This window comes from Meleagris gallopavo, chromosome 13 (assembly GCF_905368555.1).
Source record: "Meleagris gallopavo chromosome 13, MGAL_WU_HG_1.1, whole genome shotgun sequence".
Taxonomy (NCBI): Eukaryota; Metazoa; Chordata; class Aves; order Galliformes; family Phasianidae; genus Meleagris; species Meleagris gallopavo.
Genome location: NC_139416.1, coordinates 16,175,767 through 16,192,523, shown reverse-complemented (window position 1 = coordinate 16,192,523; position 16,757 = coordinate 16,175,767). Strand labels below are relative to the sequence as shown.

Sequence of the window (16,757 nt, the reverse complement as noted above, 5' to 3'; positions counted from 1 at the left end):
TCTGATCTTCCAGACTGCTCATTGTACTGTGGAGAATGGCAGGATTTATGGTTTAAGTCCATTTGTTGTTAATGACAGTTTCACCCTAATAGAGCAGGGCAGTACAAATGGAAAACAGAACATAGAAACAGCTGGTAAGTTCTGGAAAGCATCTGTGAGAGACAGATCTGCCACACTCATTTTGTGGGGTTACTGGACTAACCACACAGGGAATAAAGACAGAAGAGGAAGCAACTTACTGCCCTACATCCCTTCCTGTGGCATTGGTAGCCAGGACAGCTGGACCACATATGAAACTGATCCAGCAAGAACTGCCTTGGCAAGGATTGCACTGGGCAACAATCATCCATATGATCAAGGGTACTTCTTTGCAGGGCAAAGTAAGCCAAGGACTTGGAACTCCCAGCCACACTCACATAACCCGGACAGAAATATGGAAAGCAATCAAAAAGTTCATCTACATCAAAAAGTAAACTGTATGCACAAAAAAAAAAACAAACCAAAACAACAACAACAACAACAACAAAACAGGTTAAATTCAGCCCATCTGGTAGGGATGAAGCCAGTGATGTGGAAAAGTAGTGACATCTAACAATTAAAGCAATGAAATACTAGCTGCACAAACACCCTAAAACTGCAAGTTTATTAGGTTAGTTCACATCTTTTCAAATCACACGAGCCCTGATCATGTCTGCATCATTTCTTTTCAAAACCTCAGAGTTCACCATACAGCAGATGACAAAACACTGGTTTCTGGTTGCACGGTGGGTGTAAATACTGCACAGTGCCAAGAAACACAGCTGTCCTGCTGAAAAAGACTTCCTTCACCAGTAACTACAAAACTAAGATGTTTGTAAGGATTTTTCTCCCACTGCTTGGAGAAAAAGAGTCTGTGTGTCTTACAGAGGTGAACAAGGGTGAGAATGGGTTCAGGAATGTTACAGAGATTTTTTCCCAGCTCCTACTCAAACACTTGTTTCCCAAGCACAATGCTCTACATTTGTTTGATTTCTTCACTGCATTTCCACCTTATTGTTCCTGCTGGTGTTAACACTTCCAGGCTTTTGGTCCAGCAGACCAAACAGTCTGACAACAAGAACACAATAGTGACAGCATGCTGTGAGACCAGCTAAACTCATACACAGCTCCAAAAATCTACTGCTATGAAAAATATTGCCCACATTCCAAATGCAATAGATGACATGCAGACCGTGCTCTGAGGAGCCGAGAACTGAGATCCTCTGCTTTTCATCCTGCAGTACAAAAACAGCCAAAGTTCTGAAAAACTTTCTTATTAGAACAAACCCTGTGAATAAATGCACAGATTGCATATTTCTTGGAGAAGGTTCCCTCGTTAAAGGGATTTGCTTTGTTAAATTTGTCTATATGAAGATTACAGCAGATGGTTTCTTAGAGAAAAAGATCTCATCCTCTAACTGGGGCCAAAAGGCCTGCTATGAAAAAAAGTTCTAAGTACCACATACCAAACTACGTTAAAAGCATGTTAAAATGCCCAGTGTTAGTATTCCAAAACCAGAAAGTGGCAGTGTTCAGGACTGCTTGTTTTGTCACTGGAGATGGACCCAAGAAATGTGAAGGCATTTGCTTTTGTGTTTAAGGCAAAGGAAGCTACACACAATCACCTCTACTGCTATTTATATTTTACATTATATCTAATTACTACAAGACACAGGAAGTATTGTCCACTGATACAAGTTAGACCCCAGGATAATGAAAAACAGTCTATCTCATATGATACAACTGTGATAGAAACTTCCAATGCCTCACATAAATAAAAGGAAAAGAACCAAAACAATGTAAAATTCTACCCTGAAATAGAAAAGCATCCATGGTTAGTATAATGGAAACACGTTTCAAAGGGAGCTTCTCTCCACAGCCAGCACTCGTCATTTTTTCTCCGTATTACTTAATTCTTTAACAACAACAAGGTAAAAAACTAAAATGAAAAATTGTAATAAGCATTTCCTTCTCACAGCAGCAGCACAAGGATAACACGACGCTGAGCAACAGAGACTGGCTGAAGTCAGCACAGAACAGAACTGGGCTGGAGCACTGCAGTTTTCCTGTAGACACAGAGGCTGTTTCTTGGTGACAACGGTTAATAAGCTGTGCAGGAAGCTTTTATCCCACCTGCAAGTACATTTTTTAGGACACTGAATGTTGTTATCTTTACTCATGATCAGATCAAACTCTTCATTGCATCATTTTTTTTTTGCCTTTTATAGAAGGCAGTTGGTGACTACAGGCAGAGGTTTTGTAAAGGGAAGTAGGAAGACTTGCAAAACACAGAACTTCCTTTGTGACTGCGTAAGGGTGTAGTTCTGACTAGTCAGGCTCTTTCTTTTAGCCATATATGGCAATCTCATTAAAAACAGAAGGCAAAACCAGGTAAGCAACTGTAAGGCAGGGGGTGTGACAGGAGCCAATTAAATGTAGAGCTGAATAATATATGTGTAAAAGGGCATCAGTGTGTAGGTTTAAGATGATACCATTTAAAGTCAGTTTTGCACTATAGGATGACCAGTGGGCTAAGCCTACAACCAGTTCGATCAAGTATTAACATTTCTGCACGATTTCACATACAGTTACTGTACGTAGTTTGCAAAGAAAAAAAAATAAATCAAGTTTGCGATCAAAACAGTCAACACAGAGTCTAATAGAATTAACAAGAAGTACAATTATGTTTGTGTTCAGTAGACCCTAAAACACGAACAAGGTTTTTGCAATCTAACTTCACTGTTTTTTCAGCTCAGTGCCAAAAGCAATGTAAGGTTCTGCAATATACGGTGCTTAAAATGCTGAGGAATAATTGGAAAGTTCAATGAATGGAACGTGTTTCCTTCATGCTACTTAAAAAGCAATCAGAAGTTAGAATAGGGGGATTAGAAAAGAGTTTTGAAACCCAGTGTTTTTTTGGGAAATATAGTCAATATTTGTCCTTATTTCAGGTTGTGATCTTGCAGTGCTTTCCCTAAACAAAAAGTGGGATTATTAGAATTGCTGGGAATTAAGGCTATCTAGGTTTGCCACAGTCTTGGCAATCAAGTAAAACCAAAACAACTCAATTTCATACCAGTCTACAATAAAAACTTTTAGAAATTATTACATATAAGAGTTTGGGACTTTGAGAGTGTGCTTTTTGCATTCTATAACCAAGCTCACACCAGTTGCTAGTTCACAAACTGGCCGCAGAGATTTACAGAGCTCTGATTTGTCTCCTTTCCTCCACTTTTCACCAGAGCAGTAAATTCCTGAATGTCCTTAAAAGGCCTTTTGGTGTATTCTCTCTTTCTTACTGGTGGAAACAAAGTGACTTGCAAGAGTTCAGCATCTAAAAACACACTTGAGGAAGTGATTAGTCATTTACAGAGCGTTGCAAACGATTGCACTTATAAACCAGGTTTCTAGCTTGATTTCATACACTCTTCGTGCAAAAAGGTTGTGAAAAGGTGTTAGTCTGTGACCTACAAGCTCTCCCACAACAGGAGCATAATGTGTGTGATTTACTGTTAGTATCTTGTGGCCTTAAGAATACATGTGCACTGTAGCTGAGCCCAGTACTACCAGGCAAGTGACCAACGCCATCTAGCAGCTGCAGGAAGGTCTTTGCTGACTGACAGAACAAATAAACCGAGTCACCTCTATTACACACGGGCAAGACCTGAATAAAAAAGGCAAAATGTGGTTGTAAAAAGCAGCTGCTTGGAGGTGAGGAAGGCCAAATGTCCTTTAGGAGCCACGATGATTAAACAAGAGAGGTCATGAAATCACCGTGTTTGTGCAGACAACACTGGTGCTGATAAGCAGCCTTGGTGCAAGGTCAGCTGAAGCAGAATCTCTAATCCTGTATTTCTAGAGCGAGGCAATACCACATAGAGCTACAGTATGAAGTGTGACCTGAAGAACAAGAAACAACACAAAAAGACTATGTTCACAGAAATACCGTCTCTTTAGGCATCAATTCATTAACACCGATACGAACCAAAGCACCACAGCAGAGCCAGGTTGAGAGACGCACCGCGAACGAGGAGGACGGGGAAAGAGATTAAAATAATTTATGACCAGAGCTTTTGTTTCTACATACGTGCAGTCAATAAACGTGAGGACACATCCTCAGCCATGCTGAAGGGCTCGGAGCGAGCTGCAGATAGCTTTAACACACATCGCCACCGCGCGGCTGCGAGGCGGCACCTGCTGTGCCCACAGGGGAGGAGCCGCGTGCTGAGGGGCGGCCCCGCTCGGCGCCATTCCCGCGCGCCGCCGCAACGCGCTGCTCGGCGGGCGCCCATCGCTGAGCGGTGCTGTGTAGAAAGGTGCGGGGCGCGGCGGGCGGTGAGCGGGGCGTGAGGGGACGCCGCGGGGCTGCTGTGGGTTGGGTAGGAGGACGGACTGGGCGTAATGCTTTTTTCGCTATTAAACAAGATCAGTGTGGAAGTAGCAGCCCTGAACCGAAAGCGAAGTGCCGGAAGTGGTGTGGAAATGGAAAGCAAACCACAATAAAGGGCGGATGGTGCAGTTTCTCTTCCGTGTGCGGCTGTGCCCACAGGTCGGGTACATGCAAGGCTGCGTGCTGCCATCGCTGCCGTGGTGCAGCTTGGGATGCTGGGCATACTGATGGGTCTGTGCTGCTCTGAAACCTTGTGTGTGTGGCCCAGGCAAACCCCCGCACGTTAATTTAGTCTCTGTAATGCGGGTGAAGCCTGAGACACTGAGAGAGGTTGTAAGTGTAGCATAGACGTTTAAACAAAACACACGAAGTAACCAAGCCCAGCACCTTAATGCTGAGGGTGGCAGCTCCCAGCAGTGTACCGAATTCATGTGAAGCCATGTGGTGGTGGTGTGTCTCCAGTCATACCCTAGCTCTGTTCATTCCCCTTGTTTCCTCATGGATTTCTGAGTCAACTCATGAGGAAAAACTTCTCATGCGATCTTCAGAGTGATGGTGCTGTAGTGCTGTGTAATATCGGCAGGCGTAGCTTCAGTCTGTTAATGCATCAGAAAGATGCAGCATCATCTGGCATAAACAATCCATAAGTAGGCTGTTATATTCGCCTTACGGATGTATTCCAGCTGACAGACTCACGGTGACTTTGTGCGAGCTAATTTAATCATTAAATCATACTAGTTTTTCCATTTGATAAGACCTTGATGACGTTTGAGTTGGTAGACGGTGGTCTAAGCAGAGAGCTGACTGTCCTTTTTTAAATCACAGTTACAGCTACACAGTTGACAGTAGTTTCTCAACAAACTCATTAATTTGCTCCTCTTGTAAAACTTGCACTGGTATGTCAGACTGCTCTGTATGTCTCTTGGGACTGTTGTGATACCGTTCTGTTTGCTTTTATTTTCCTTTCCCTTTGCTTCAGGTTGAAAAGATGGGAAATGCAGAAAGCAATGCCTATCGGAACCACCTTTCCAGGTTTCTTCCTGAGGAGCAGTCTGATGTTGATGGTGTATTTGATACCTTATCAGGATCAAGCAGCTCAGCAGCAGCCAAAAATGGAAAAGCTATGAAGAAAACTGTGACTCTGGAAGCACTGAAGGCAAGAAAATAAATTATTCTTGATATATCTGGAACAGTGTATTGAATGCAGTTCTAGAAAGGAATTAAAGACATGGCAATAATTATTTTAAGGGTATTTGTCTTAATTTAATAATTAATATTTTGGGGTAGGACATGTATTTAATATTTTCTTACAGTTTAAGCTGAGTAATGACTCCTGAGTTGGTATTTCTCTCCTGAATCACTCTGTTGCATCAATTTGCAGCTTTCCTGATCCTGAGATATGCTGGGAGGTATGAAAATACTTTTACAGAATGTAGAAAAGTGGGAGGAATGCTCTTCCCCCAGGAGTTTGTACGTGTAATTTATTTATGGATTTTCTCAAGCTGTCACATCTCAGTTTGGTTTTGACTGTATCTTTCTCCCTCATTTGCATCACTATCTAATGTTCTCACTTGCATCAGGAGAGAATTCAATTTTGCTTGATTAAGCAGTAGCTCCCTATTTTATCTAATTAGTATATATTATGCTCTCTGATTAACTTCGCATTCATTTTCTAATCAAGAAAGAAGTAGAAAATGATTCGCTGTAATATTTCATAACTTCAGTTAGATAGGAATCAAGTGGCCAAATGAATGTCGTATTAAAGTGCATTGGTACATATGCTACACAATTAATGGAATCAAATTAGAACCACATGAGAGAGACAGGATATTTTAAGGTATTTAACAATGCGTCTGCATACAGACCAGCTTCAACTTCTTTCCAGCCTGGCAGTTATCAGCTCTCACCAGTTTGGAAGCAGTGTTGCTGCTGCCCAGTCTTTCAGTTCTAGTACCTCCTTCCATGAATCTGGTCCTTGGTGACCTGGAGGAAGTTCTCTTTCTAGCTTTGCCCTTCTCATAAAGGGATGTTTGATGAACCTTTGCCTATTCCCTTCCCTTTCCCTTTTGTTTGCCAACTTAAATCTTTGGAGAGACTGCATGTAGGTGCCTAATTCCTCAGTACAGGGGTGATTGCAGTGGTGTGCCTGTGTTGTAGGCTCCTGAGCTTGACTGATACATGGCATATTTAATCTAGCAAGTCTGATAACATTGGCTGGGCCCCACTTACAAACTCAGGTGAATACAGCTTTAGTAGAAAGAAGCTGTGTGACTTCTGGACTTCTGGACAGGCTGCACTGCACAGTTGGAAAGCAGAAAAAGTTGGTATCTCTAGATAATTACTTGAAGCCCTTTACGACAGGAATTTTAAGGTGTCAGAGATGTGTGTTTGTTAGATGTTTTCTAAAGCTTCCCCTTTTACCGTTCTACTTTTCTTTACCTGTTCCCCTGTTCCTCTTGAGTCTGCTCTTGGAATAACTAAGCATAACAAAATAGTGCAGATAAGTGGTGGGTGGAAAGGATATGGAATGGGTGGGTAATACTGCAGTTTGTCAAGTGTCATGTTTTTAATGTTATTCCCTGCTTCTTGTGTTACTTCAGGCTCGTGCAGTGCTGCTAGAAAGTCTCTTAAAGGCAGCTGTACCCCCTGTGACTGTCCCTCCCTCTTCATGAAGCTTTCTATTGTGTGTGACTGTGGCTTTACTAATTCTGCTTCTGCTGAAATCAATGGGAATTGTACCACTGACGTCAGCAGAAGGAGGGTAGAGCTCAGCACGTTACATCTCACCCTATAGGCACAGCAACAGCCATTAACATCAAATAGGAACATCCCTGGTGGCTTTGATAGGGGTGGTATTGAGCCAGCAATAGATGGATAATAGCAGCTCTGCTGAATTGATCAGGAGTGCTTTTATGGAGGTGGGGCTCTGTTGATTTTAGTGTAGTCCCCACTGGGCTATGCCTCAGGTCATGTGTTCAGCATGTTCTGCACAGTGCTTCACACAATGAAGACACTGTAATAATATCCTAGCATACAGATGTATTTTGGATGACTTATTTTTAAACCCTGTCATTAACTTGAACACTGTGAATATTTCTTGAACACGGATTCAGATCTTTCTGTGGTGTTGTAATGTGTGCACACGAATTGAAGTCTAACTTCAGTTCAGTGGGCCAGTCATTGCAACTTGACCAATCCCTGAGTTCAACTGTCTTAGCATTAAGGATGCCTTATGGAACTCAGATGATCTGAGTTCTGTTCCACATGCACTGAGTTAAAAACATTGTCCACTGCCTGCATTGTCATCAGACCCAAACTGAAGATGCATAAAAAAACCTTTCTTCTGCTTGTGATTTCTACTCATCTGTTAGTAGAAAACCTTTGTTCATAGCAGTGTATCTCAGTGCACATTAGCCGTGTTCTTCAGTTATGTGTTATTCATTTAAAAATATATATTCTTTGCTATTTTTCTCTTTGTAGGCATATATGAGGGAGCCATTGCCAGAGCAAATGACTGTTAGGTTGTACAACGGAATGAGAAGTATTGACCTGACTGGAAAATCGTCTGCACCCAGTGACCACATTGCTAAGGAGCAGTTTGTAATTTTTATGTCCAACCTCTTAAAAGGAAATGCAGATGAGAAGATTTCCATAATAATGAGAATGATCTCCACCATAGAAGGACCTGTGAAGGGCAAGGAAATCCAAGAGGTACACCAAAAAGCAAAATGCATGTTTTGGGGGACAGTAAGAGAGCACAGACTTTGGTAGGTAATCTGAAGGTAACCCTTAGGACGCAAGATGATTCAGAGCAGTTTCATGGCTGTTTTTCACTCTGCTGCTGACTTGCTGATATTGGATAGATAGCGTTGGCTGGAGTAAGCAAAGAGTGAGGTGTGGCTGGTGCTTCTGGGAACTGAGCTAAATGCAGCATTAGCCACAAGATAGATCAAGTAAATATCTTTTGCAAAGTAGAATTCATCAGTGGCTTCTACTCTGCAGACTTTCAACTCCCACCCAGCTTTTGCATCCTATTTTACAGGGACAGTTTGGGATGTGATATTTAAAAATACTCTTTTCAAGCCTTATGACACTGATAAAGTAATTACAGAATCACAGAATTATAGAGGTTGGAAAGGACCTCTGGGGATCATCAACTCCAATCCCCCTGCTAAAGCATGTCCCTTGGGTAGGTTATTTCTGACTTCACGAGAGGAGATGCTTCTGTCATTGGGATTACAGCATCAGTACTGCTTGCCTTTCCCCTCAGAAAGTCTTTGGAGCACTGTACAATGTTATTTAAGAAATGATGGCGTGGTGATGTTTTAACCTTTTAAGTTCACAGAGGATCTGATCAAGTCTGTAGTCCATGTACTGAGCTACAGGAAGGAACTGAAAGGTTGGAATTTGGAGAACACTAGGGATTCTGCAGGTGGAGTAAAGGCTCTGTCTTCTCAGCTTCTATCAGAATTGAAACTTGCAGGTAAGCAACACTGATCTAGTACATCCCAAAACATCACAGAGCTTGCATAATCTCTAATCTCAAAAGAAATTTGCTCTCTGTGCCATATTTCTGTGAATTTAAATGATGAGACCAGTTTCTAAACCTAGTGCTTTGAGAATAACTTGGGAACTTCGATTATTCGAGCTTTCTCCAAAAATCCAAGATTGAAGTCACAGTTTAAGCAGACATGCAAACCTGTTTTACAAGTACCTGACCTGCAGGTGACATTTTGATGCATCTGCAAATGTTTTCTGATTGTATGTCATTTTGCAAAGCCAAGATTTACCTTTGCACTGTTGTAGTAATAGATTTTGCTGTTTTCCAAAGAACATCTCATTTGTTGCTCTTCTATGAGTCCACGTATTTTAATTATTACAGCCCAATCAGTGTCACAAGCTGATGTTTCTCAGTTCTGTTGACAGCTACATGAGTCTCTGACTCTTTTTGTACATGATTTTATGTCTAAATAAATGAATATCTTTTTTACACTTAAAAATGAACGGATTGTTTTTCTAAAGGAAAGTACAGTGCAGCTTACTACTGTTTCCATATGTCTTATTATTTAGATGGGACAAAAGCTGTGAGTCCTCAGCTGATGGAGATGGACTTCGACAGAAGTGTCATTGAGGACTGGGTGTACCGAGTGCCACAAATCTCAGCTTTCCTCAGCGTTGTTATCAGGCAGGGCCTCCATGTTCTGCATTCTCTCCCAGACCAAACCAAAGACATAGTCAACTTGGTTCCAGGCTGCAAAGGCATCAAAGGAAGAATTGTCAGCCTCTTTGACATCCCATCTGTCATATACATCAACTCCCATTTGCCTGCAGAGCTGCAGCACAAGTGGCGGCTTTTATTTTCTTCTAAACTTCACGGAGAAAGCTTCTCCCAGCTGTGTGCACACATAGTGAACAAAGGTCCCTGCATCGTGATCCTAAAGGACGTAGATGGCTTTATCTTTGGTGGCTTTGCATCTCACTCCTGGGAGGTGAAACCACAGTTTCAAGGTAAAACTCACTTTTTTTTTCTTCCCCCTATTAATATCTCACGGTTCAGGACAACATTGCTTATTCTGCACAGGTACAAGGATCCGGTCTGCTTAATGGATATTGTCATTTTATTTTCATAACAGATAGCAGTTCCAATAGTTCAAGTGTATTTTCCCGTGCCAAAAATAACATTCATTTTGGAAGTGTGTTAAACTCCATACTCGTGCATGGCCAAGCATATTGCTGATGAATGCTTCTCGTTTGTCTGTCATTTGATAAGACTTTTAACACTGCAGGACGTATTGATCATGGTCTCCTTGTCAGTGAAATCTGCCAACTCCGGTAGCTCCATAGGTGAGAGTGAATGCAATACAGCATAAATGTTGAAATAGAGTTTAAGTAACGCGTCCAGCAGATGGCGGTCTTTCATTTCAGAGCTGCTAAGCCAGTGGTCTGACCTCAGATGTTTTTCCCTCTGCAGGTGACAATAGATGCTTTCTGTTCTCTGTTTTTCCCTCTCTTGCTGTGTACACATACACAGGATATAATGACCACTACATGTATTTGAACCACGGCCAACAGACAATGCCAAATGGACTTGTAAGTACTGAGAAATAACAGCTTAGAAATTGGATTCATGGCTGAGGTTTGGAAGTATTTTGTTTTTTGCTTCTGTTACTTTGAGCTGATTTGTTTCACTTCCTTTTTCTCTGAGGATGTTTCCATTCTTTCTCTATTTGTCTCACAGTTACTAGGAGGATTATTATTATTTGCTGCCTGAAATCATCAGTGTAAGATGTAAGATGTGAACTGTGGATACCAATGAAGAACTGTCTGCAGTACTAATAGAGTTTTTACTTCTCTATAGTTGGCATGTATATGAAGTACCACATAACTAGGATAGGCTTTGTTCGTGTCTGGCCCAAGCAGGTGGGCTTCATGCAGGTTTGGGTTCTGGAAATTATGGCAATGATGTGTGTTGTTTTTTTTTTTTCCCTCAAATTTTCTGGGTAAACTGATAGCATGTTGTCCACCTTATTGAAAAAGCAGGAGCTGGCTGTCTTGTGGAACGGAAGAGCTTTGTATGGCTGTTCTCATTGCCACAGTAATTGTTTTTTAAATGATGGAATTAGAGCACAAGGGTTTTCTGTAGGCTGCTGCTGCTGTAGAGTTCAGCAGCAGAAATTCCCTTTACTCAAATCCATGAATGAGCCCCCCAGATGCAGAGAAGTTTCTGCAGAACCACAGAACAACTTCTATTTGGAACAGTGTTTTACAGATTCATTGTGTTATGTGCCCTAACTTTGGGAATTGCAGGAGACCGAGATAAATTTGCAACACAGAAAACAAACAACATCCAATTACGTTACCCATTTCTGTGGTTACTTTTCTGGATGGAAGAGATACAGCTAAACCCAACGCTTCCAATCTATTTAAAATGGAACTGTCAATCAATAAACAAAAGCCAGTGAGCTGCATTTCTGGCACAAGGCAGAGCTGAAGTCCTTGAAGATCCTGATATTTGTAAAGCATACAGGGAGGGCAGCATCACGCGGGCAAATTCTTATTTGTCTTCAGGAATGCTGGATCCGTGTACAGATCAGGTTCACTTAGAATATCTTTCCAGCTACCCACTGAGCGTGGCATAAATACTGAACTTGGCAGTGTACTGTCTTGGTTTCATAACTTGTCTGCTCTGTTTTACACGTGTAGCAAATGCTCAATGTGCTGCTTTGGTTTACAGGGCATGGGTGGTCAGCACGATTACTTTGGACTCTGGGTGGACAGTGATTATGGGAAGGGACACAGTAAAGCAAAACCTCGATGTACCACCTACAACAGTCCTCAGCTGTCAGCTAAAGAGAACTTCACACTGGATGCCTTGGAAGTCTGGGCTGTGGGAGACATGCCTGAAAGTGCAGAGGTTGGTGAACAGGGCTGACAGCTGTGAAATGGTGTCTGAATTGGAATGGGAGGCGATGCGAATGAAAAACTTGCAGTTGCAGTTTTCTCATTAACACTGGCTCTCTACTGTAATGAATAATGGTTTCTTCAACAAAACATTTTGTTCCAAGAAAACTGCAAAACAGTGAAATGACTGGGAGCCGTAGTAAGAAAAAGGAGCAGGAGCTGTGAGGCGATGGAAGAACAATACTTGATTCAGAATTTCTAGAGGCCTTTCTGATACTGAGGAATGGCCTCGAGGGAGGAACCTCCTTGGAGGGGTTGAGTAAAACCCAGTGTTTGTAAAACAGAAACAAAGCCCTAGAAATGCAAAAAGAAGTCTCAGCTATAGCTCAGGAAGAGAACTGAAAGAAGCAAAACGTTTCTTTATCAGTGAGTTGCAACTTATTGTTGTTTCGCAGTAGATTAGCCATTTATAATCCTTGCAGCTCCAATCTCAGCACTTCCTTATCTAACAGAGACTAATAAAAAAGCAGCAGGAGCTGCATTTAAACAGCTGATAGTCTGTATAGAGCAGTGATATTTGAAGTGCCTAGGAAACCTGCTTTCAGCAGGGATACAAAGAGAGAGCTTTGTTGCTTAAATAGCTTATGATTAGATTTATGTCAGTCTTTCTGCACCTGGCTTATCCCTGGCAATTAGTACGAGACCTCTTTCCTGTCTCCTCTGTCCCTGCGGTTCATTCTCTTATTAAACTGTCTGTTCTGCACAGTTGCTTGTTTTTTTTTTTTTTTTAATGGTTGTTTTTGTTTTAATTTTATATTTCTTTTCATACTAAATTAATGTATCCTGTCTGTTCACTGGACACACAATTTCTGAATAGAAACGGAACAAATTGTTTACAACAACTGTTGAATTGTACTTGAATCTATTCCTTTAAAAAGAATTCACATCTGTGCTGTAAACTGAGGTCAGGCTCATAACAGTCCAACATCCTATCAGACATTTTGTTCTTAATATTTTGTTTAGCCATAGGAATCAGTCATTTGATGTATCCCAGTGAATCTTAGATGCCTTACTTGGAAAGAATGCTTGCTTCATCGTGACAAACTTGCAAACCACATTTCTTGTGGACTTTTGAGTGTGTCTCTTTCTTGTAGCTGAATACTGATTAACTCATAGTGACAACATAAATTGGCTTTATTTTATTTTGCTTTACAGACTAAAGGTAAGAAGAGTATCCTGGATGTAGACCCTGAGGCTCAGGCCTTATTAGAAATGACTGGGAAAAGTCGGCACAGCGAAGGTTTACGAGAACCCCTTGAAGATGAAGATGATGATAACTGAAAGGATTTGTTCCTCCATGTTCATATTCCTCTTTTTTTTCTAGTTATACTTTCTTAAACATCTAGAGCTACCCTTAAGCCTCACGCTTACGCATTTAGGGTTCAGTGCAATATTCTGCCTGAAGGGTTTTACTTGGGGAGGACAGAAAAACTAACTACATACTTCAGAGATACCTAATAATTAAGTTCCAGCTGAATATGAAGAGCATTCCTAGTAGATCCTGCCTGCATACTGAATTTAAAAACAAAAGTTACTGGCAGTACTGCATCCTGACTTGGGGAACTGATGTGTAATTACATGAAAAAACGTAGACAAGACACTGATTAAGGCACTTATATCTCATCTACATGTATTTATTGTATGCAATGAAATTAGTGCAAATTTTATTATATCTTATGTTGGTAAGCACAGAAGAGTCCTCATGATTCCATATGAAGAATGTTATTAATTTGCTTTGCTCCAGTTAAATCAAGTGACTCTAGGGGCTGTAAGAGGGGCAGAACACTTAAGAATACAGAATCCAGTTTTATGGTAATACACTATGCTGTAATGAATTTCACTAAATATGTTTCTGCAGAAACCTATTGTTTTTTAAATATAGTAAAATGAAGCCAATGAAGTCAGTCAGTCATATTTATCCTAATAAGCAAACCCTGGGATCCTGGAACAAACATACCTCCAGCAGAAATTCCCTAGGGAAGGTGCCTTCTTTAGTGGCCTCAAGTAGTGTAAAAGATGGAACTGTGAAATGGGTTAAGCAAGAAACATCCACAGGTAATTGTGAATAATAGCTGCATACAGCTGTAAATAAATGAGTGGAAGTCAGGCTTATGCCTTTAACTCATGTAAAGAAGACTACCACACATTTCCCCATACTTAATCAGCATTGCTGTATCACAAAAAAGATGACAAAAGCACGAAACGTCACTTGCAGGTTGGGATTCTGATCACGTGCATTCATTCATTTTCTTCTATGTGGTCTTCTCCTCCCTGTGATGCTTTTCATAGAGAACCAGATTTGAAATTCCAGGTTATCTGCAATTGTGTCTTAATGTAGATCCCACTTCTTTTAATTAAGGTATATATGCATTTGTCCTGCTGTCCTCTCAAGAAGCAATCACTCCAACCATATATCCTGCAATTCAGCTGTGCATTTAGTGCCACTTTTAAGTGGTGTACAGTAGAAAATGCTGTGCAGACAGCAGCTCATTACATGATGCTTTCTGTAAGCGTGGCAATGCTGACTTCTGTTTTAACACATTATTGTCAAACTCCCACCAACCACCTCACATGTATTCTTTGCTCAGGCCCCATCTACACTTACTAAATACTGCCGAAGCAGAGAGCATACAGACATAGTTGAATTTCTGCAGTTACACATTTAACAAACTACTCAACTTACCTTTCCCCCCCCATAGTGAGGCAGAGACTTTTTCTTGAAGACAAAAACCACTTGTGAGGATATTTTTAAAACAGCAAGCAGGGAGGGTGAGTTGCACAAAGCTGTTCTTCACCAAAAATTATTACAATTGCTGAGTTTTCTTCAAATTAAACTCTGTCACTCGAGCTGTTTCTTTCCAGGCTATGAATTGAAGGTGTAATCCTATTTAAGTATCAGCTTGTGGAGATTGGCATAGCATTTTGAGCTCCAAAATTGTTTTATGACAAGTCTGAGACTCTTATCTTCACTTTATAGCATTAAGCTGGAGAAGACTGATACTATGGCACTTGTAGCAGATGTCAGTGAAACACTACTTACCCAACTCAAGCAGTTGGGATTGTTCAAGATGGGCATGGAATAATCTCAGCTTTCTTTTTTTGGATTGAGCAGTCTGTGTTTAACACATCAGAAAATGAACACGTCTCAGCAGCAGGCTTGAATCTAAACATCTCTCACTTCTATGCAGTTGATCCATCTTCAAAGCTCAGCATCCCATGCTCTTGTGAGAGTAAGCCCCTTCCCCATTGAATCCATCCACCACTGTGCACCAGCTCAGCCAACCTCTTTGCTCCTTCTAGTTAAACAGGGACAAAAAAACCACTGCAGTGTTCAGCAGAGGCTGACAGGAGTGCTGCACTTTAAATTTCAACTCTTTGTTTGAAAACTCACCCCAGATTCTTATAGAGTCTTGTTGGATCAAAGCTAGGGATCACAGGATCTGGGAACACTATAGATTGGTGATAGAAGTGCTCACAAAGGCAGTTCTTTTCAGCTAATTTAAAATAAAAAGATGGGTCTAAATCAAGAATCTTCAGATACTTTTGTGCATCATTTTAAAACATAGAATTTTATTAATAAAAATCATTGTGATTTAAATAAATAAAACTTCAATTTATGCACAATAGATTTTTCTGTACAGGTGTGAAACTGTGTTACTCTGGGGGCTATCAGCATTCTCAACACAAAGATCAATGTTATAAAAATACACCTGATCTTGGTTTAAAACAGCAGTCATTCCAGAGATGTCTGTAGACAGCTCACGTAGCTTATGTACAGTGCACAAAAGGAACAGACTGGAGTGGGAAGAACTGTTGGTACAGATTCACTGGGGTATCTTCATACAGATGCGATCGTTAGACCAGTGCATTGAGTTCCCCAGCATCACAGCTCTGCTCCGGGCATCTTTTTTGTATCAGTTACTGCATTCCTTGGTGTGCTTCTGGTGGCAGCAGCGTTTTTCACAGAGTTTGACCAACTCAGACACGATGAAAACTGAGGAAGCCAGTCCAGTGAGAAAGAGCAAGTCTGTTGAGAGGAAACAGAGCATGGGCAAACACAGTGGGCAGCTGGATTTTGTGTTGGGCTGAGGGTCATCCTTCAGTACATACCTGTTCTGGTGCATCAGTACAGAGGTACAGCCTAGCTATGCTCATGGTAGTTGTTGAATTGGAATACACTTGTCTACTGTCTTGTCTATTCTTGTCCACAGTAGACACGAAGTCACAGCTGGTACAGCCTACGTGATGGCTGAACATCATTGATTATTTAGAATCACTGAAGCCCACTTCCAACAAGGCGCCTAATATAAATATGATGTAATTTAACACGGTAGAGTTTGCTCAGTCTGATTCAGATGGTAAAATATGCATTGCATTTCAACTCAGCAACGTTTACGGAGCTTTTTGCAGAATGAAGCGACTGCATAATGATTCTGGATAGATTTATTTAATGAAAAATCATCAGACAGAGCTCATGGAAAGTCTCAATCTGCCTGCATTTATGTACAGTAAATCAAAATTGAAAACCTACCCTGGAATATCATTAACTACAAGCATTTTCGTGTAACTGCTTCTATGTATTTAGGTACACGTGCTGCTGCCTGATTTCTCCTACCAGCCATCTCACGGGAACTATCACGTAGCAATTCTGCAATTCCATCTGCTTTTTCAAGTAGCTGAGAAGATATATATGTATTTTGTAACTTACCTAGCACTCCTAAATTCTCTGTCTGGAAGATCTTTTGTAATGGAGGGACGTATATAACAGCCAGCTGTCCCAGAAATGACCCGAGCACAGAATACAAGAACATGCGGTTTCGAAAAAAGCCTATTTCCAGTATCAGCTTTGTCTAGAAAAGATGAATAAATAAATAAATAAATAAATGGA

General features: G+C 41.0%; 2 protein-coding genes and 1 long non-coding RNA gene across 12 annotated transcripts in view; 1 reads left to right on the top strand and 2 right to left on the bottom strand.

Annotated features, from left to right (window-relative positions):
• LOC104913055 (uncharacterized) overlaps nucleotides 1-4,227 on the bottom strand; it is a 49,312-nt gene extending 45,085 nt beyond the window's left edge. Inside the window, exon 1 of one of the 3 annotated variants that reach the window (XR_014886237.1) lies at nucleotides 4,106-4,227. This is a non-coding gene — a long non-coding RNA (uncharacterized LOC104913055). Of the gene's footprint in view, nucleotides 1-1,994; nucleotides 2,235-4,003 lie in introns of those variants that run through there. The other 2 variants (XR_014886238.1, XR_014886239.1) reach the window with 2 other exon arrangements.
• On the top strand, nucleotides 4,199-15,495 carry MEAK7 (MTOR associated protein MEAK7). Of its 3 annotated transcripts, none has more exons than XM_085235356.1 (8): nucleotides 4,199-4,334; nucleotides 5,388-5,564; nucleotides 7,889-8,119; nucleotides 8,747-8,891; nucleotides 9,479-9,916; nucleotides 10,380-10,498; nucleotides 11,643-11,822; nucleotides 13,025-15,495. In XM_085235356.1, the coding sequence occupies exons 2-8, from the start codon at nucleotides 5,397-5,399 to the stop codon at nucleotides 13,148-13,150; spliced, it is 1,407 nt and encodes a 468-aa protein (XP_085091482.1). In that variant the 5' UTR covers nucleotides 4,199-4,334; nucleotides 5,388-5,396; the 3' UTR covers nucleotides 13,151-15,495. The 3 variants fall into 3 exon arrangements, with proteins under 3 accessions (XP_085091482.1, XP_085091480.1, XP_085091483.1); XM_085235354.1 differs by having other exon boundaries at nucleotides 4,330-4,353; XM_085235357.1 differs by lacking the exon at nucleotides 4,199-4,334 and adding an exon at nucleotides 5,228-5,304.
• Nucleotides 15,423-16,757, bottom strand: part of ATP2C2 (ATPase secretory pathway Ca2+ transporting 2) — a 22,196-nt gene continuing 20,861 nt past the window's right edge. For 2 of the 6 annotated variants that reach the window (XM_010718098.4, XM_085235347.1), the window contains one exon: nucleotides 15,423-16,719. In XM_010718098.4, the coding sequence (XP_010716400.2) occupies nucleotides 16,417-16,719 (303 nt within the window). In that variant the 3' untranslated portion in view covers nucleotides 15,423-16,416. The remainder of the gene's footprint in view (nucleotides 16,720-16,757) is intronic. The other 4 variants (XR_004161218.2, XR_014886232.1, XM_010718101.4 and 1 more) reach the window with 4 other exon arrangements.